Source organism: Cyprinodon variegatus, unplaced genomic scaffold (assembly GCF_000732505.1).
Source record: "Cyprinodon variegatus isolate N-32 unplaced genomic scaffold, C_variegatus-1.0 Scaffold651, whole genome shotgun sequence".
Lineage (NCBI taxonomy): Eukaryota > Metazoa > Chordata > Actinopteri > Cyprinodontiformes > Cyprinodontidae > Cyprinodon > Cyprinodon variegatus.
The window spans coordinates 117,668-138,179 of record NW_015151104.1 but is presented as its reverse complement, the minus strand read 5'-3'; the positions used below and the strand labels follow the sequence as shown (position 1 = coordinate 138,179).

Genomic DNA, 20,512 nt, shown 5'->3' with positions numbered 1-20,512 from the left:
CACCCAACCTCTTCAAATAAAAAGAGGGCGGGTGTCATTTTCTTTTGCATTTTAAATGGATGGGGTTGAGAATAAGTCATTTATTATACTTGGATAGATTCTGCTTGTGGCTCAGACAGGATGTTTCATATTCCATTAATGATTAATTAATTGCAGTAGCTCCCTTTAGAGACATCTGTTCAGTTGTGAGGTGTTTTAATTTAACAGTGACTGAGTGATGAGGACAAGGAAGCCTTAAGATAGGCTAAGTTATTACTTTAGGTGTTGACAGGAGGACATTAGATATACTCTGAATATAGTCTGAAGTACTTTCTTTTTAAGCCCTCCATTGTGTTTCACTGCAGGATTCCGGGTTTTTTTTTAAGGTGCAGCTTTTAGGAATTTTAGTTTCGCCTAAACTCGTAAAACTTGTATTGGGGTAATGTTTTTCCTGTTTGTATTTATTAACATGCACTTTTTTTCCTTCCTTTTACATATGAAAACTTGCAACTCTAGTCATCCCCCAAGTTGTTTTGTAATCTTTGGTTTAAGCTTGTTTTTTTCCGAGAAGAGCCAGTGTGGTAAGTTTTGTTAATACTATACGAAACATGGAAAGTTTTGTTAATACAATCGCTGTTATTACAAAAGCATGGCAGAGAGGAATTTATGTTTTTATTATTGAGTATAAAACATCACTTTACATTTTTTCACTGAATTATTTATTATTTGCTATCAATTTGACCAAAAAAAATCTAATATACAATATCAAAACTTTTGATATTAACAATTACTATTAACATGCAAAACAGTAAGACATATAAAGTCAGAGTACGGTCTGGAAAGATATGTATTTTATATTTTAAAAAATATAAAAAAGACAATAGATATGTATCCCGTTAACCCACATTTAAAATAATTCTCATTCTTATGTCTAAGCATCTATTTTTTAATATTTGATTTAGCCCGTTTTCTTTGCGAAACATTTTCATTTATCTCTGTCATGAATGGGTGACGCCCTTAATTTATGCAGTTTTATTTTGCACCTCATGATGGCGAGCGCCAGCGTGATAAGCTCGAAATGCCCAGGTTTACAACTACAGCATCACTCCCAGCCTGAGGACAAGTTTCTGTGCGATGAAACCGGAAATTAGATGTTTTTGACTTCAAAATAAAAGTTGACAACAAATATTCTTTGCAGAAATTATGTACCCTACGGACATGAGGTACCAGGTGTCAGTATTATTTAAATGATGTGCTGACTGGCTTTAGTCAGGTTTCCTTTTTTCTGTAGTTAGGATCATTGGAGGATGTGAAAAGTGGAGTATAAAAGTAAGGACCACCTATAGAATGCTGATGAGAAAGTATGTCAGCCAGAAATTAGGTCTATGTGTAGTGATCTGATAAAAAAAAGTATTTTAATAATCAAGGATCACATCCTTTGTTTTGCCCAATTACAAATGACATACTACTGTTGCAAAAAAAAATAAAATAAAAATAAAAAGAAGAAGAAGAATGGGCTGCTAATCAGGTTTTGTAAATTAACCACATACTCTCCATTACAACATAATTTTGGAAAGATGATGAGAGCAGTTTTTTTTTTTTTTTTTTACATACATGAGTTTTGTGGGTGTGTGTGACGTGTCCCCCCACCCCCCATTCTCCAATTAAATTTTATTTTTTAAATATTGGATTTTGCTAATTTTTGTTTGATTCTTTATCGATATTTGAAAGGTTTAAAATACACATTGAAAGGGTTTTACCACAACCTTCAACAATAAGCTTTATCGTAAAATATATATATATAAATAAAAAAATAGATTTTTAACTACTTATGAAATAGCACATATTTGTCAACAGATCCTAAGCATTTTTTGTTTTGTTTGTTTGCACGCGAGTGGCCCTACCACGAGTGATTAAAAACGCTTAATGAAGCACAAACTTCATTCCCACGTCTACCAGTTTATTTTGAAAAGCTTGACCGGATGTCTCGTATTTGATTACGTCACGCTTGACGCCGGTGCAGAGTGGCCCATTGAGCACAATCTTTAAATAGGAGTAATACCCCCGCGTACAGTGCGGCAGCCTGCTGGCTCAGATATTTTGGTCCTTATCTCACTCTAAACCTCTCCGAGAAATTCCAGGATGCCTTCAAATAAAAACATGCAAGGTAAAGAAATAAAAAAAATACAATTCATAGATTTTTATCATTATTATCATTGAGGGAGGCTGAATGTCTGTCGGCCGTTAGCTAAAGCTTTGAGTCTTTACAATAGAGCGTCGGAGGCCGACTGGCTCCCATCCAAGGCCAGCTAGAGGAGGCATCACTGTTTACTGCAGGAATAACCTGAACCTCTTTGTTTTTAGGTGGGAAAGCTTTCGGTCTGTTGAAGGAGCAGCAGAGGCAGAAGCTGGAGGAAATAAACAAGGTAAGAGGGAGGCTCTGCGTTAATGAGGTCGTGTACACTTGACTTGGCATTGGCCTTGTTTCTACAGCGCAGACTCCTCAGTGTCTCTGACACTGCATATGGCTGATATACAGCGATCCCTTCTATTGATTTATTGCACCTTATTATCTCCTGGCACTTGTTGAATGGCTGCATACCTTCTCACATGATTGTCTTTGGGGAATGCTCCCCTCTGACCTGTTATAGCTGCTCTGCCTCCTTCCCTTTATTCAGAACAAGGGTCCAATGGGCGCTTTGTTTAGCATCTGGGTTCCTTCCCATCAAATATGCCAGCGGATTAACTAGATCTGCCTGTAATCTGTGCTCCCCTCCTTTATATGATCTGCTCAGTGTCCTGTTATCAGATCACCTCTGGAACAGCAGCATGGAAAGCAGGTCGCTGCAGCTTGTTTAATGCATGACACTCCTTGCTCCCTTTATCTGAAGATAAAGTGTTCTGGTCTGTTGTTCAGGGTTCCTCAACTACAGCTCTCATAATAAAGCAGAAACATGTTAATTAATGATTTTTGTTCAGTATCTGCTTCATTGTATAGGACTAACAGAATGCCAGGTATATTGGATAATTCACAGGGCCTTGTATGATAATTTGTACCCATTGCACTGTTAGGTGTGTAATTTTTGTGTTTTTTGTTTTTTAGGCCTTAAAAGTTCATCATTGTTTTTACTAGAATCTAAATAAGAAACTTTTCGTCTTCTTTGGAAAATCACTTAATCTCAAACGGATTGATGAAGAGTTTTGCTTGGATTGATTGTTAAAATCTGGATTTTATTTGCACTTTTCAAAAACACGACAGAGCTTGGATTGAAACCCTTATTATTTTTTTTTTTTATCTGTCTCTATTTTCATTCTTTGTTCAGCTGGAAGGTTAACCCACATCTGTTGTTGCCAGACATTTATTTAGCTGCACCCATCATCCTATATCATCTGACTATGCTTTTCCATCATATCTGAGGAAAAGCATCTCCAGACCATGATGCTACCTCCACCATTTTTCACAATGTTTACAATTGGGTGCTTTCTTGTTGTAATTTTTAAACGATTTTTTTCTCACTTTTTTTGTTTTTGTTTTTTCTTTTTCATCACTGACTGTATTCCAACTCCTCTGCCAGACTTGCATTGAGGAAAATAAGTATTTGAACACCCTGTTATTGGGCAATTTGTCCCACTTAGAAATCATGGAGGGGTCTGAAATTGTCATTGTAAGTGTATGTCCACTGTGACATAATCTAGAAGAAAAAATCACTGAGTTTTTTGTTTTGTTTTGGGGTTTTTTGTACGATAGAGCCGAGTTACCAGGTCACCTTATTGGGCTCCTCCTTAATTAATCCTCTCCTTGCCTGGGCTGTTGGTTTAGGTGGGTCTGTCATGTTTTGGGAAGCTTTCAGTTGTGCTCTTCATCCCTTGGAATGACTCCTTCAGGGAAATTCTGGTTCCAGTAATTTATATAGGTTATAAAAGGCAGAGTTAAAGCACAATGCAATTAAAGATAAAAATACAACAGACGATATACAGTGTGTATATAATACAAAAGAGCATAAAAAAGTTGTGATATCCCGGAATATGTTTCCTTTAGAAATATATTCCGGGACATTACAACTTTTTTTAATGTTTGACTAGATTCACAGCTCTTTGTAAAATGTTCAAAGCTTGCGATTGGTTTATTGTTTTATAATCTCACCTTGCTTTAAACCTTACCTGTCTGGTTTGTACTGTGTTCTTAACCATTGTCTATGAACAGCTGTATTCCTGTACAACCACAGGTTATGGGTTTTTATTTTGGTAACCTCAAACTAAAATCAGCTGCATTTATTTTGCAGGACAATCAACTGCATTCTACTTCATAGCTGATATCTGATTGTGCTGGTATTTTATCAAAATGGAACAGGTATGGGATTTGTACTGGCCCTGAAGAAGGCCACAAGCTTAAATGTGTTGGTCTACCGATACATTTTGTGCTTTAGGTGTTGAAGTGTTCATCTTACCAAATTTGCAATAACTATCTGATTTTGCTGAAACATTTGTGATTTAATGACCACTTACACCTCTGGCCTTTACATGTAAGTCCCCGCCATCTTCTGAGAATCTTCAGGTAGATATTTTTTGATTCATGTGAAGTGGAAGGTTTGATGTCCGTGTGCAGCACTTGTTCGGATGTGGTTGCATGCCCTGCGCCTGTGATGGGACATTCCTGTGGGGAGGCTGCAGTCAGCTGAGTCAGGCTGCGATGATAAACATCCAGTTGTGATGGTTATCCTTTTTGATTGCAGGTCTCTGTCACACAGAGGCCAAAACATTGCTCTGTCTTTGAAAATGGTGGATGACTCCTTCACAGCACATAGCGCCATTATAATTTCATTAGAACAGCTCCCTCCAGGCTCTCCTGCCTCCTCCGCGCTCTTAATACTCCCCAGTAATTAAGTGGTAATAAGCCACAGATAAGAGGACCATAAGATATAATTAGATCAATGCAATTTGAGAGTTTTGTCATTTATCTCTAAGATAGTTGTCAAAACAGCTTTAACGAGTTTCACTTTCACCTTAACATGCAAAACCTGTTTTTGTTTTTCATTTTTTCTGATCTCATTCAGTTTTATCACCTCTTTTCATCTTTCTTAGGAATACTTGGAAGACCAGAAATACAGGGATGAAGAAGGCCTGGCAGAGAAACTGGAAAGCTTAAAAAGTAAGTAAATCCAGTCCTTCTATCTGCTGTTCCAGTATCCAGCAGTCAGGTTGTTTTCTTCTGCTCTTCTTCTGCTTTTTTTCCCTCCTTCCACCTCCAGCTGCTGTTTACTTGTTGGCAGACTGCACAGCCTGCTTTGGCCCCCTTCGGTTATGAGCATTTCTGCTATTCTCTGTGGGAAAGATGGTCTGCTGTGATTTCCAAAAAGGATTTTCTAGGGCCAAGTCTTTGGTGGCCTTAGAGGAATGTGTCGAGGCGTTTCTACGCTTGTTGTTTCAATATTCAGAACCTAGCTGAGCGAACTCTGAGCTTCTGGGAAGATGGAAATCATTATTAGCTAGCTAATTACGAGAAAATAGTTGCACAATTTGCAAGCAGGATCCCTGACCTCCAATACATATTTATGCATCTGTTGTTATGAAGTTTTATGTTTTTGTTTCCTTTGCCGATTGTAAGCTCTGTTTATAATCTCCAGGACATGGTGACATATGGGCATGTATTTTAATAAGTTCTGGAAGTGGGAAATATGCTAGTAGTGTCCTACTTAGAGCTTCGTCTTGCTGGAGGAAATGGAGCAGTGCTATATAAACAGCACACAACTCCTCGGAGGTTGCTGTTTTTTTTTTTTATTTTCTCCCCCTTTATCCTTTTTCCCATAAACCAAAGTTCAACAACCTGACAGCTATCAACCATCAATATCCCATCAGATCACCTCTTTTATCTTTTTCAAAATTAATCTACATTGTTTTTCTCATCATTAGTGCATAATTGATTTTGTACTTCTTAGAATTTATATTTTTTGTACAAAAAAAAAAAGAAAGGATAAGAAAAATATCATTTTAAAATTAAATCATGGCTTATACATATATTAATTCTAACCAGGAGATGGTGTAACAGGATGCAGGATGCATCCAGTAACATGACAACGCTCTCATCCAGAGGAGGATGCACACATGTTTATTCCATTTTCTTTAGTCCTGTGAGAATGACTGGAGCCAGATCTCTCCACACCGAAGCAATAGAAGAACAGCTTACAATGAAAAACTGAGGCTTCACCATCCACCTGCTTATTATTGTCTACACATTGAAAAAGTTTGGGTGGAAACACAGTAGTTAAGACTGTTGGAGCAATGGAATGTGATTGAATAGACCACCAAACATTTCTAAATTTAAAACCAATTAATTGATTGTACTTTGCATTTATATATCTTTCAACCATACCTGCTTATTCTTCGTCTCCAGCAGTCATTGGGGTCACACCAACCGGGCAACTTATTTAGGCCAGTTTAGCTAACAGGCCTAATTTCCGACCAAACCCAGGACTATCCATTTTATATCCTTTACTTCTAAATATCAGTGAATATACCTCATTGGGTCATCTGGTCCACAAGACATTGATTCAGATTTTGCCAAAAATTTAAATTGTGATTATTTTACACCAATATTGCAATTGCGATTTTATTTTTTTTTTTTTTTAATATTTTTCTGGTCTTGTTTTTTTGCACTAAGCACAAGTATTTATGTTTCCCTCCAGGGTTTATGCTTTTTCTTGACCTTGAAAGGTTGCTTTGCCAAAGTCCTTTTTTGCGTGACTTTACTGTAACCTTTGCACTAAATTCTAGTTGCATTCATGAATTTGCGTCTGTGTTGTTGCAATCCCACTTTATGCATATTACCACCACCTATAGGGCTGGAGTGAGAAATGTGCTCACTAATTCTTGTAAAATGTAATGTGATGTAAACTGAGAACCTCTGCGATTTGAAAATTTCATTTTGTTAAATTGCCTTTTCATTGCAAATGCAGCTAACGGCCCAGAGCTAGACTGTTTCTCTGATCTTTGCACGGACCTGTAAGTCTGCCTTGACTACACCTTGAGAACGTGTTGACTACCTTGGAGGGAAATATGCCGGACTATGTGGGGGGGTTTAGTGTCTCTTGGTACTTGGGCCGGGCAATTAATTGCATTTGCAATATAATTGCAATTTAAAAAAAAAAAAACACAATTTTCAAATCTGCGAGGCAATCTATTTTGGTCATATTACATTTAAAAAGAGTAAGTAGCTAAATGTATTCCTTCAGTCCTTCAGCTGGCGGTAATATGGTTAAAGTGAGTGCACAACCACACAGAATGGAAGAGGGATGTGCATCTAGCGTGCAAATACATGCATGCATGCAAGTATAATTCATCACTTCTTGGGAAAAAGTTACAGTAAAGTCCTGCAACAAAGGACATGGACAAGCAAGCTTTCCAGGTCATGAGAAAACTGAAACCCTGCAGTGAAAAATGTACATGCCTTTTATTAATGCAAAGGAAAATCGAAATAAAAATCACAATTGCAATATTGGTTTAAAATAATTGGAATTTTAATTTTGGTAAAATCGTTCAGCCTTACTTGATACGAACCAATTTGGTGCCAATATTCAAAATCGTTCTGGGGGCATGGTATGATTTTTGTTCGTTTTTGTTTTTTTATTAATGGGGTAGAGTTATCCAGATGGATTAATGCATTTTGGCAGGTTAAGCCCAAATGAACCCTAAATATGTCCATCCACTCGCTATACCCATTTTTCTATGCCAAGGGACAGTGGAATGGGCATTGCCTCTTTCTTCAGGGGTTATGGGTGAAATACAGACTGTGGACTAATTGCCAGTCTATGAAAAAATACAAAAACTCCTTTTTAAATAAATTTTTTATATTAATAAAGATGGATGCCTTTAGACTCCTACCCAGTGGAACTACAAAAAGCATGACTTATGTGGAATTACAACCCTGACATCTATTCATCTTGTCACTATTAGTCCATTAATCTTTGGATTTTACACATGTGCAGAGATAACCACCGCTGACTGAGGAGGCACAGTTTATAGGAAATATGCCAGGAAGGTGCTCTCATATAGCTACACTAAGTGCAAAGATCATTTTCCTATCAACCAATCTGAAATATATCAGCAAAATAAAGATTGGAATTCAAACTATGTTTTTGATGAAAAGATGCCGTTATTGAAGCTCCCTCTGGTCCGTGGATTATTGTCTGCTAGTCTTTTGAAGGCATGGGAAACATTCTTTATCAGAAGGCCAACATGGCAGAGATGGTGTGTGGCGTTATCATGCGATTCAGCTATTTTATCAGCAAGCTTAATAAAGAGCTGCTTCAGATGGCAGTTGGAAAAGAGGCTGGGCGTAAACTCACTAACAAACAAACAAAGATCCTCAGTTTCACAAATGTTTCAAGTAAGAAGAAACTAAAATCAGTGTTTCACATTAGTCACTTTGTCCACATAGTTTCTGAAGGAAGTTTGAAATGAGCAACAACTGAAGGTTGAAGGTTTTTGCATTTGAGCTCTCCTCAGAGGCAGCAGATGATCAACAGGCTGCACCACAACAAGTGGTCCTCTCAAAAAGTCATGCATGTGTGTGTGGAGGCCCCCTCCTGAGGGTTTATGAACAGGGTGAGCATTGTGCTGTCCCTCTCCCCAACGATTCACACAGTTAACACAGCAACCCCTCTCTCTCCTCCAACACACACAAAGCATCCATTGTGGGACAGAAATAGCAGGAGTAATCTGACCAAAGGGGTCTTCTAGAGACGAGGAAGGAGGAAAGTTGAGGAGGAAACACAGAAATATCTGTTTGCTGGTATCTGGAAAGAGTCACTTCAGTGTTAAATGACATTTAAGGTTTGACACATTTGGTTAAAATATACAAATTTAAACCAAATAATTTTAACATAGAAAACTAGTTACTGTAAAATTGATTCATTAACCAAAACAATTCACTTATGGAATCTCCTATGAGAGCTGAAATCCCACCATAGAGCTGATACTTTACCCCCTATAGATGCACGATGGCATCTATTAAGAAGACAATTCTGGTTTTAATCCCAATCTTTCTTTATGCTGTTTGCATGCTCTCCTCATGCATTTGTGGATTCTCTCAGGTTACTCCTTCCGATTTAAGGGTACATCTAAAATTACTGTTATGACTAAAGTGCTAAAAATGATCTCCTTCAATTATTTATGCATTTATTTCACCAATAAAATGCAGCAGTTTTATTCAGCTTGGTTGGTTGGAGCAGATCTAAATGTTGGATAGAGATGTTTGTGGGTTTGTTTAGGACCGGTGTGGTATGAGGAAACTGAGCTTCAAAGACTGGTGATATATTCTTCCCATTGTGAAAACCCTTCCCTTTTCATCCTTCCTCTGCTTCTCCCCTTTCAGCAGAGTCCAAGACTGTGACCTGTGGATAGCTTGTGTCAAGTGTTGTGCTGACAAGTCAAATGCCAGCTGAGATATTGTTGTTTGTGCTGCAGAATGCAGGGTGTGAGGTGGGCTTGAACTCTCCCTGTACGCAATAATCCCTCTCTGTGTTTGTTTTGCAGATAAATATGCTGAGTTTGACCTGAACGATGAAGGAGAGATTGGTGAGTAAGAACCAACAGTAAAAACACGTGTTGCCCTCCCAAAGTGCTGCGTTGACAGGACAGAGCAGTAATTAATACAACACTCTGTGTGTATTCTCTGGCCTCAGACAGGCTCATGTGTCACGGTTGGGTCGTCCACGTAAAGTGAGACTCCTTAATTCGACCCACAGCAGATGTGAGGTGAACAGGTGTTGGACACTAGACGTAGAGCCTGTCTGCAGGTGCTGAAATCCTAATTCTAATTTCGGGTTGGGTCTGCCTGGTCACGTTTATCACTGCAGTAAACCCAGATTTGAACGAGGATGACTGTTCCTCACAGCTGCCATGCGGCCCAGCTGAGGTGGCATGTTGGGTCCGACAGTTGTCAGCTGCTTTTTCTACAATGATCTAAAGAATGTGTTGCTCTCTACATGTTTTTTTTTTTATCTCAAATAACTTCAGGATGTGTAACGAAATGCCTTTCAATGCTTAGCTTAGGATTATACTCTTTATTCTCGTTAGCTAAGCTTTACTGAACTTTTGAACTGTTCTAATGCAACAGTCTTGTTAAACACCAGCTGCAGTTGTACCATTTAGTGCAATGTGCATTTATCCCTTCAATGAGGCTTCCTTTTGCAGAAATGGGGCAGTTGATTGCATTTCCAATATAATCACAATTTAACAAAACACAATTTTCACAATTGCAAAATGTCAAACTTTTTTGTCATATTAAATTTAACAAGACACTAAATTTCTCACTCCACCTCTTTAGATGGCAGTAATGGGCTTAAGGTAGGTTTGCTGTCATACAGAAGGGTAGAGCGAGTTTCATCAAACCCACAGTTCTAGTCATGACAGTAAAGTCCTGCATCAATGGACTCTGGTCAAACAAGCTTTCAAAGTCATGAAAAAAAAAAAAGTCAAAGTAAAATCGCAATCGTAATACTAATTGGATCAGGAGCAGCATACTGCTTTGGTCAAAAATAGACACTCAATGTAAGAGTTGGTGTTTCTGCAAAGTTATTGGGATTTATGTACAAGTGAAATTTTAATGGAGAGAGACAATGAAGCTTCGTTTTAGATGTTACCGGTCCAAAAGAGAATGTTACCATACTGAAAAATGGGCCTCCTGCAGAATATCTCCCTCTTTTCTTCACACTGCACCTCGCAGCAGTAAATCGTAGGCACAGTCACATGGAACTTTTATGCTTTCTGCTCTGTTTCAGGGAAAAAAAGAGGATCAGAGCCAGGAAGAGGGTTTTAGCACCTCACTCACTCTTTGCAACTGTACATTAACAAAACAATCAGCAAGACCCTTACGTTCACACTGTAAGCAGCAAAAGCAGCAAAACCCCGTGTACTGCTTCATTTTTTATGCTTGTACGACTTTAGTTCTTATGCGTGGCTTAAGCAGCTTGGCTGCTTTGTCTGCGCAGTGGAAAAACTGCTTCTGATGCGTGTTGGGCGGAGCTACCCTATCCTTGCTTTGCCTGTAACAATGGCAGCTATATATGCTGTGATCAGTGGTTAAAAAGTTGTTTAAATGTTTTTTAGTGAAAAGTCCACCTGAAAACTTAATCTGTGCAGTCAGTTCATCCAGATTACCATCCTGCCTTCAAATATTATTTAGCTGTCGGAGCCGCTCAGAACCCCGTACACTGGTGGTGCGCTGTCAGGAGGAATCCCATTCAACCGCCAAACAGATGCGAAGAGACCAAATCGTCTCTTCGCAGTTTGGCGCGGTGGCTGGAAGGCAGGTTTTATTGTATGTAATCCATACTGCAGGCACCAGGATAATAAAAGCGAACATGTTTTGCCTGCAGATTTCAGCATTTTGAGTAAATTTCGGCGTTAATAAACGGTTTCAGGACGGTGATCATAGTGATCTGTAGCATCAGCGATTTGTCTCTCTCCCTGCCAGCTCCCAGATCAGCTTCTCTGATTGGTTGATGTGGCTCGTTGAGCAGCAAAAATTCAATTTTTCCAACTCCAGCAGCTGCTGCATTTGCAGCGCAGCGTGTTGCGCGGGTCAGAAGCTCACGACGCGCTGCTCCTCCTGCTCAAAATGAGCTACAGGGCCTTTTAATGCGCCTTGATCTGCGTCAACCATTGACTTTGCATGTAAACTAGCTGCTCCTGCTGCCTTTGCTGCTTTATGTGTGAACGTAGCATTAGGCTGTTTTTTTATTTATTTTCCTTTTATATAAGAACCATCTAAATGAGCCCTGAGAGTATTATTGGCTAACTGATCACTGGCATCAGTAGAGCGTGTTTTCAGTTTCTTTCAGTTTCAATCCTTCAGAGTGTAGTGTGTGATTAAGTTATATTTAATTGGGGCCCTTATTGTGACGTCTCATTTGTTTTGATTATGTAATGGAGGCACATATAAACAGTATATATTGCTCATTTAAGGAGATAATGTGTGACTCAAGTTTTCTTTAGCCTTATGGATTAAAGAGTAAAGGAAAGACAACCCTCCTCAGGCTGTTGCACTCGTTTATACAAAGTCTGCTATATTTTTCCTTTACATAGAATAATAGAAAAATATCTCCTTGGGTTAATAAATGGGGAGAAGTGCCACTCATCTCTCATATTGTGAAAACACTGAAAAAGAAAGGGTAGACATATTTTAGAAAATGGTTCCCCCCAAGCATTCAGTATTCTACCCTTTTTAAAGATAAAAGCCACCTCTACATTAGCTGCAGAAACAAAAGACTGTTATTTTCCTGTTTCCTCTTATTTCCTTTGCAGTCTAGAGGTTCTCTTGCAGAAAAACAGTCTGTTTTTGTGAACATGATCTTTTGATTGTAATGCACAAGGGAAATGTTTAGTATGTTTGGAAGAAGGATGGCAACATTAATGACAAATGACCAACAATGTTATGAGATGATCAGAGAAAGATGATACATAAATATTCTTGCTTTTGTTGAATAAAATGTAGCATAAAATGCTGGTTTGATCTTTAAAGAACATTTTGGACCCAGTATACCCGTTTCTTCAACATTTCCGTTCATGGTAAAAGAGCTGATGAAGCTGATGTCCTGATTTCTTTCTCCAAATCTCAGATCTGATGGGGCTGAAACGAATGATGGAGAAGCTCGGGGTGCCGAAGACCCATCTAGAACTGAAAAAGATGATTGTTGAAGTGACCGGCGGCAGCAGCAACACCATCAACTACAGGGACTTTGTCAAGATGATGCTGGGCAAGCGCTCTGCTGTTCTCAAGCTGTAAGTAAACACATGGATCAGTTGTGATGCAAACTGTTCGAGCTTTTCTGCAGGCTGCGAATAACCTACTGATGAACTGCTGCTACGTCTGAGAGCAAGGTCGGTGTTGACGATTACCTGCCTCATCCATCTGCAGGGGGGGTGTATCAGTCATGACAAGCTATGATGTCACTACCCACTTGCTGTTTGTCACCATAGCAACAAAACCTATTTGGAAAGCCTATCCATTGAAAACACCCCTGGCTTTAGCTGCGATTAGTGGCTTATGTAAGTGAGTCCAGGCTGATTAACCGCTGACCATCGCATAAAGGCTGAGGGGGGGAAAACTCATTAGATATTTTTTTTGTTGGTCTGTTTTTAAATAGGTTAATATATCTGGCTTAAGCTCTGTACAGCAGCTGGGTGCTGGTTCTGCCTTGCCAAAATGGCTGCTGAATGTCAGTAAGCTGACTGGACCTCAGACCCCAGACTAATCTCATAATCCCAAAAACATCCATCAGAATACATAACTTTTCCTACTTTGTCTTCAAATGTTTGTGTTTTTGTTTGTTTTTTTAGTTTATCCTGTAATCCACCAACATGCTATTTATAAAAATCTCATTTCCTCCTGCTTCTATGTTCCACTTATTTTCATTCTAGTAAGATGAGCTCCGCTTTCCAGCAATCCTGTTTATTTATGCTTTCTCAACACAGAGCGGTGAACTATTAAAAACATTTTTGCTGTTCTAACCTGATTTAATAGAAGGTGAAATCGGAGCTCAAAGAGGATTAATTTAACAGAAAAGTCCTAAAACACTGTTTCACATACAGTGTGGGGACATTTTTTTTCTACAGCCTGCAGTCCTTTGGAGTTGCAGATAAGAGGCATGGGTTTCTAAACTTTTCTTTTCTTGTGTTGTTTTAATCTTTAAAGGAGGAAATGGGGGGGCTGATGGAGCATTTGGCAGAACAGCAATTGATTCAGTTCCCATTAGAGGGAAACAATTGAGGGCAGACTCTACAATATAGCTCAGTTAGCATCAGGGTAAATGACTCTACGGTGCTTTAGTTTGATTATCCTGTGTCTAAATGACAGCAACAGGTGATGCATTTTTTTGTTTATTTTATTTTTTTTTATCTATTTGCTTTGATTGTTTGGATGCCTTGTCAATTTTGGGCAACAGTTTTGGCATCATGTTGAGAGCGGAGATGTTATCAGTAAGAGTTGGCAGGAGAAGGACAATACAGATAGAAGTGAAAGTAGTGTCGCTTTACTCATTTGGGATCATTAGGCCTTATGGGATTAGCAGGGCTTTGCTGGGTTTCCCAAAATAGTAAATTAAAGGCAAGCATTCACTGTAAATAGCTTGTCAAATCCCATACTGTGTTTCTAGGGCTTCCCTTTTTGTCAACAACACTGAAAAAATTTAAAAACTTGGAAAAAATACTTAAAAAAAAACTTTTCTACATACTTTTTTATAGATTATTTAAAAAAATATTAAACATAAATTAGGACAATCCTACATTTATTCCCTGCTAAATTGCCTGCTTAATTCAGACAGTTATATGATATAAGGTGCATCTGATCAGAGCATCTATGATCAGCATTTTGAGGGAGTTTTTCCCTGTTTAAACCTTTCGATGTTTAACTTGCCAAGTTCCTGACTCTGGAAGTTAGATTGAACCCTGCTGTAAGATCAAAGGAAGGCTGTAAAATCTTATGAGTCAGGTAAAGGATTGAAAATGGTCTCAAAAGAATACCTTTTGATAGTTATGCATGAACAAGAGTAAAGAACAGGGCTGCTTCCCCCCAGGCCTGAAACTGATTGTGGAGTGGAGATGGATGAAGTTGGTCAGTTGGCTGCTGGTTAGCGAGACGGTATGCTGAGCTTTATGGGGAGATCCAGTGGATGTGTGAGCTGATATTGGAGCTTCACTCAGAGACCTGGAAGATGGAAGTCTAGTCAGATAAAACAGGTTGAGAGAACCTGTCCATGATGAGCAAGCATGAAGTGACAGTGGAGAGGAAAAACTCCCCTTTGGGAAGAGACCTCTGGCAGAACCAGATTCAACATGGCGGTCATCTGCCGGACCGCTTGAAATGAGACAGGGAACGCAGTAAGAGCAAGGGAGGAATGACACTGTAATGAAGCTTTAGCTACGATGGTGGAGGAGGGGCTGGAGGTGGGTTGAATCAGTGTCATCTGAATGAAGTCACACAGCGCATCCGCCGCTTGCGCACATGAGCAGAGAGGTGCGTATTGGAGGCCTTTTAAGATGAACCTTGGATGCCGACTGGCTTTCGTGGAGGTGTGGTTCAAGGCTGATTGGCTTTGTCGCAGGTGGATGTATGAAAAGCAATTAGTTTCATCAGTTGTAATTCCGCCTAGGCTTCATAAAACATGCAAATGAACTAGAAGAACATGTCTGCACCTCAAGAATGGGGAGTCGTTTGGGGTTCTTTGTTAGTCTGCCATATATGATACCTGTTTATACCTCTGAAAGAGAGGTCATTGGGGTCAATTGTTGGCTTGGCTGCAAAGGCGAGATATTTTGTGCCCTGCATGGGGGTGGGGGGTTGAAATGATAGTGGGAAGGAATCAACTCTATCACAGGACCCACAGCTGGTACAATTCCAGTCACCCAGTGCAAGTTTGCCTTCTAAGACAAAAACAAAAGGCCAGACTGAAGTTTCTCAGGGTGAACATAGTCAAACATTCTTTGGACAACTGAGCAAAGCTTAAATGATCATATTTAGTAGTTACAGCAGTACAGGAATTGACATCTTACCAGCTGTGAAACATAGAGCTGGAAGTGTCATAATCGGGGGATGCTTGGCTGCAGCAGCATCTGACCTGCTCAGCATTATATAGTCCTTAATATTTTCAAATGTGTATGAAAGGAAACTGCACCTGAGGCATTACCATGACCCCAAACATAGCAGTTCAGTTAAGTGAGGACTGGCTGTTACCATAAAAGATCCTGGTAGGATGCTGTAAGGTGACCAAAGCACTGAGTGTGGAAGATCGATGACATCACTGTCTGACTTACTATACTTTAAACATGTGTGCCCTTTATTTTGCTTAGACTGTGGTTATTCTCCTTAAATGGGGAAAAAAGAATCATTATGAATACAAACCCAACTAATCAATAGTGAATCTTTTTTATTTTTTTGGTATATGGTCCTTTGTCAGTATTAAGCTTTGACCCTGGATTTGTCTTAAAATAGAACATTATCGCAATGTTTTTTTATGCTTCTGCTGTTGTTTCCATAAGTATCCAAATTTCTAATGCAACAGGTGGAACATCAAAGTTTTGAATGATTAACTTTTATTTTGTTTTCATGCTTATTTTTTCTTTTCCCTGCTCTCCTTCCCAGAGTTTTACTGTTTGAAGATAAAGCTAACAGCACCCCCTGCAAGCCAGATGGACCCCCACCGAAACGAGACATCACCAGCCTGCCTTAAACCTCCATGTCAGTCTCCAGACTGTGGAGCAGAGGGACCATATGTGGCTGCATGGAACAACGTGGAATATTGTTTTAATGTGGAAACCAGGGATCAAAGATGATGTTTTGTGAACAAGTGGTGCGTGAAAGGTTTCTGTCGTTTGGAAGACCGAGCCTTAAACTCACTAAAAGATGTTTGACTGTGAATATTCATGTTTTTTTCCCCCTTTAAATCAAATGTAGCAGTGATAGTTGTACATGTAATCCAACTGATAAGTTAAATTTTTTTACTAAGCGTTTTGTGGTTGTATTTTAAGGGAACACTCATATTTCTATAAAAGTTGCTTCTCTGTCCTTTCTTTCCTTAAACCTGGAAAAAAATCCAGCTTAATGACGCAAGACTTGGTGACTTCTGGAAAATCCTTGAACAAAAAGCAGTTTTTCTGTCCCATTTTCTCCACCTTCCTCACTAGTCCTACATGCTGCTGCTGAGCTAATGCCAGAGAACACATTCCGCTTATTTCATCCTGATCATCAGACCTAGGGTGCTGCAACCTGCTTTTTGAAAATTCACTCACAGTTGTTTAGAGATGAGCAGAAAGAGATTACACTAACTGGAGGAGTTTGGGTTTCAACAAGTGGCTTGAAGGCCAGCCGGTTTGATCCAGTTTCAAATGGGTGATCTTTCAGGACGCAGTTTCACAAACACACAAAGCAGAACAAATGCACATAGAATGCTACATAAAGTACAATCACGTCCTTTCCAAGTGCCTCAACTTGCAGCTACTGTAAGGCTTAAGCCCTTTCAGAAAGGAAGAAAAGCACACATGCATTCATGTAAAACCACTTTTAGCTTGGCTATTCCAGAAAATCATGAATTTATCTTTGATTTTAGGTAAGATAGCGTGAATAAGTGAATTTTAAATATGTTTTGCTATTGCTTTGCATTCATGAGTGAATGAGATTTACTCTTATTTTTATTTTGCTTAATAAACGTTTTATATTTCACTGTAAGCGTTAAATCTGTCCTTGATTTGTCTTTTTCATTAACCCTTCATCTTGGAGGTTTTTTTTGTAAGATAATTTGTGCCTCTTTTCTGCCCATTGTGTTTATTTTTTGTCATTTGTCCCACCCTGTTGTGAATTTGGTACTTTCACACATTACAAGGTTTTTTCAGTCTTCCAGAAGCGTCACATATTTTAGCCTGAAGATGCGCATTGCTTTGCAGACACCAAAGGAATCGAAGGTGGTTTTTACACCGTCCTTATTGCAGCTATGAAGCTCTGCCCTCAAACTTATTTCAGGACATGTAAATGCCAGGCTTAGTGCATTCTTGTAGTGGGGTTGTGTGGAGCAGCAGTGAGATGAAGATTTGTTTTGTTTTTTTATCTGCTTTTGCCAACTTCTATGTAAGGTATTTTACAAGTCATTTACGTTGCACTGCTGAGTGCACTCCAATCACTGCCAGGTCCAACTCTTGTTGCGTGTGTATTTGCTTTGTTATTCTCTCTACAATTTGTCACACAGCTTACAGTGTTCTAGTTTCAAGTGGGAGGAACAGCGGAATGTGGTAATTGTTGACATCAGTAGCCAGGCTACCTGCAATTAGCAACGCATGCCTGTAACATTTTACATCCTAACCTGAGGTTTATTGAAATAATTTTTACAACTTTTAAACTTTTTTTGCACAACTGCTACTTTGGAACTGCATTCATGGATTGTTTAAGGGTTTTTTTTTTCTTTCCCCAACTAAAAATAACCAAGAGCCCTCCATTTAGTGCTGATTTGTTTTTTTATCTGAGAGTTATGACCAATTTTCATTGGAGCGCTCTCTTCTGAAAATAGCATTAACCTTCAAAAGGGGTGCTGGAATAAAAGGCCTTTTCTAAACCTACTCGGGGTTTCATTGTTTGCTATGAATTCCTTCGATGTTTTTTTTTTTTTTTTTTTGCCTTTAAAAATATATCTGACCTTATTGAGCTCCAGATAAGAAACGAGTCTCCATGAAACTGACCACACAGCCCCACTGTAATAAACGAAAGCACCAAAAGATGTGAAAAGCTCCTTAAATCTTCAGATTTGTAAACCCTGACGGCTATCTGGAATTACTTTGTAATAAAGAAGTACCTCCACTCATCTTTGGCAGTTTTGTACCAAGAAGTATGTCAAACCAAACCAATTTCAGGAAAATATCAAGTTGCCCCATTGCATTTTTTCATCATTCTTGAAAGTGTGTATATCAGTTCCCTCTTGATTCAGTGTTATGCTTTTATTTTATTTTCTTGCAATTTCATTCTGTGTGTGTGTGAGAGTGATTAAGCAATAAATGTCTTCTTGTAAACATCACCACCTGTGAATATTCTTTTAAATTTGCTCCAATCTGCTCTATATTCTGGATACTATGTAAGGGCTGTTTAGGAGAACAGTTGCTGGGATGTGAAACAGCATGGAGGATAATAAGCAGGACTCTAACAAGCCTGCTAACAGGCAGGCCTAGTGGGATTATATTAAGCACCCCTGTAATTAAAATGATAACCACTGTTGCATGTAATAAACTGTCAGCAGCTTATAGAGCCAGTGCGGACAAGAAAGAACCAAGAAACTGAGGAAAAAACAATCCTGTAATAGCTTTTACCTTAAGACCAATGTTAGACTCCAGCTTATCTACTATCTCTATTTCTACTATCTGTATTTCATGTTTTGAAGTATGCAGAATATTTTGATCTTTATTTTTAACATTTCAAGTTCAAGTTTTATTTGTTTGAAATGGTTTATCAGTAGTTATTTTAAATACACCAGATATAGACCTTATAACCCTGTATGGCTGATTATTACCTGTTTTCTGCCTCTAGAATAATCAATGCAATCTATCAATGAGTAAGACCCATAAATGTAGATCTTATTCCTTTACTGGGTCTGCCTACCATGCATGAACATTGCCCTCTACTGGACACTCTAAGTGAAGCTATTGCTTGCTCCTGCTGCTCTGTCTGGATCTGTTTTTGTAAACCCTAATAACAATCGTTATGCTGCAGAGGCAAGTTCAACAAAAAGTCACACCACTCAATTACTTTTTAGACTTTTTATAGGTACAGAAATATGGCTGTTTAAGCACTAGCTATTCCAGCCAGTACAATTAACTCCTCAATGCCCTGAAAATCAATGGAGACTGAAATAAATCTCAATGGTTCCCCATAGAACATGCAGCATTTAGTTAACATGAAACATACCTCTAATGATGCAGAAAAGGATTCCAAAAAATGTCACACATGAATTAAACTATCAGTCAGATCTCCTAATAAGGGCACATGGTTATGGCTGCTTTTAAAATTGGGAGGTAAGCCTAATGATACATAAATAAATAAAAAGTAGTTAGTGCGCTATTAAGATGAACTCCCAGAGCTTTTGGTTCACAGGCCATACAAGGTAAGGTGGACTAACAAAACCAAACGACTACTTCAGCTAATTTAAACAAGCAAATTGAAACCAAAAATTCAAAAACAGTGTTTATTTTCTACTCATAAAACCTCAGAAACTATAGCTGAGATGCGTACACTCCCATGTGCAACTGAATAAAAAATAAAAAAAAAAATAAAAGACAGCGTTTTATTAAAATCTTATGTGGCCATATTGAAATATCTGAACAAAACATTAAAAAGAGCTACTGACAGCATTATAGGGATTAGATTAGTTGTTTCTTACCACATAATCCAGCAGCAGAGGCACAATAATCAGAAATCCATCCACTCCTTTATGCAGAACTGTTTCAATCTGAGGGATGCATTTAACACAGAAATGATCAAGGATTTAACACAAATAGAAATACGGTGCCTTGGAAAATTATTCATTATGTTTCAACTTTGTGATGTTTGATCTGTTTTTTGGGGTGGGGTGGGGGTATAACAGACAAACCCCAATGAGAGCAGAATTGTTACGATTAAGCCAAAATTATTCATACATCTAGCAGATAATGACTAAAAATTGCTTTTACAGAACTCGAGTGAATAACGATTAATAAGAGGAATCACTATATAGGGAGTTATGTTATTTACTAGCATTTTTAATTCTACATTTGCTTAATTTTTTTAATGTGTTCAAAATTGGTTATTAAGTTACTAAATAGTTGATGGGAAAACGTTTATGAGCTATAAACACATTTGAAATCATGACCATCTTTAAATGTTTTTGTATATGGACCATTTCTCTTTAGTGATTAGCTCCAAGTCTTTGAGTTCGGCAGGCCTCCTTGTCATAACCCTAATATTTAGCTTCCTCCATTGATTCTTTAACAGGTTTAAATGGAGACTATGGCTTCCGATTGCCCT

General features: G+C 38.5%; 1 protein-coding gene across 1 annotated transcript; it reads left to right on the top strand.

The window, feature by feature from the left end:
• Positions 1–2,010: 2,010 nt before the first annotated feature.
• Positions 2,011–17,198, top strand: aif1l (allograft inflammatory factor 1-like). The gene is made up of 6 exons (XM_015393638.1): positions 2,011–2,146; positions 2,344–2,405; positions 5,062–5,128; positions 9,511–9,552; positions 12,597–12,759; positions 16,118–17,198. Exons 1-6 carry the CDS (start codon positions 2,122–2,124, stop codon positions 16,203–16,205), a joined length of 447 nt encoding a protein of 148 aa, XP_015249124.1. The 5' UTR covers positions 2,011–2,121; the 3' UTR covers positions 16,206–17,198.
• The last annotated feature ends 3,314 nt before the right edge of the window (positions 17,199–20,512 follow it).

Bases quoted from the DNA above. Each gene is read 5' to 3' on its own strand.
- aif1l (XM_015393638.1), top strand. From the start codon at position 2,122: ATGCCTTCAAATAAAAACATGCAAG. The intron at 2,406-5,061 runs GTAAGAGGGAGG...CATCTTTCTTAG, and splicing joins AGCTGGAGGAAATAAACAAG to GAATACTTGGAAGACCAGAA. The intron at 12,760-16,117 runs GTAAGTAAACAC...TCTCCTTCCCAG, and splicing joins CGCTCTGCTGTTCTCAAGCT to AGTTTTACTGTTTGAAGATA.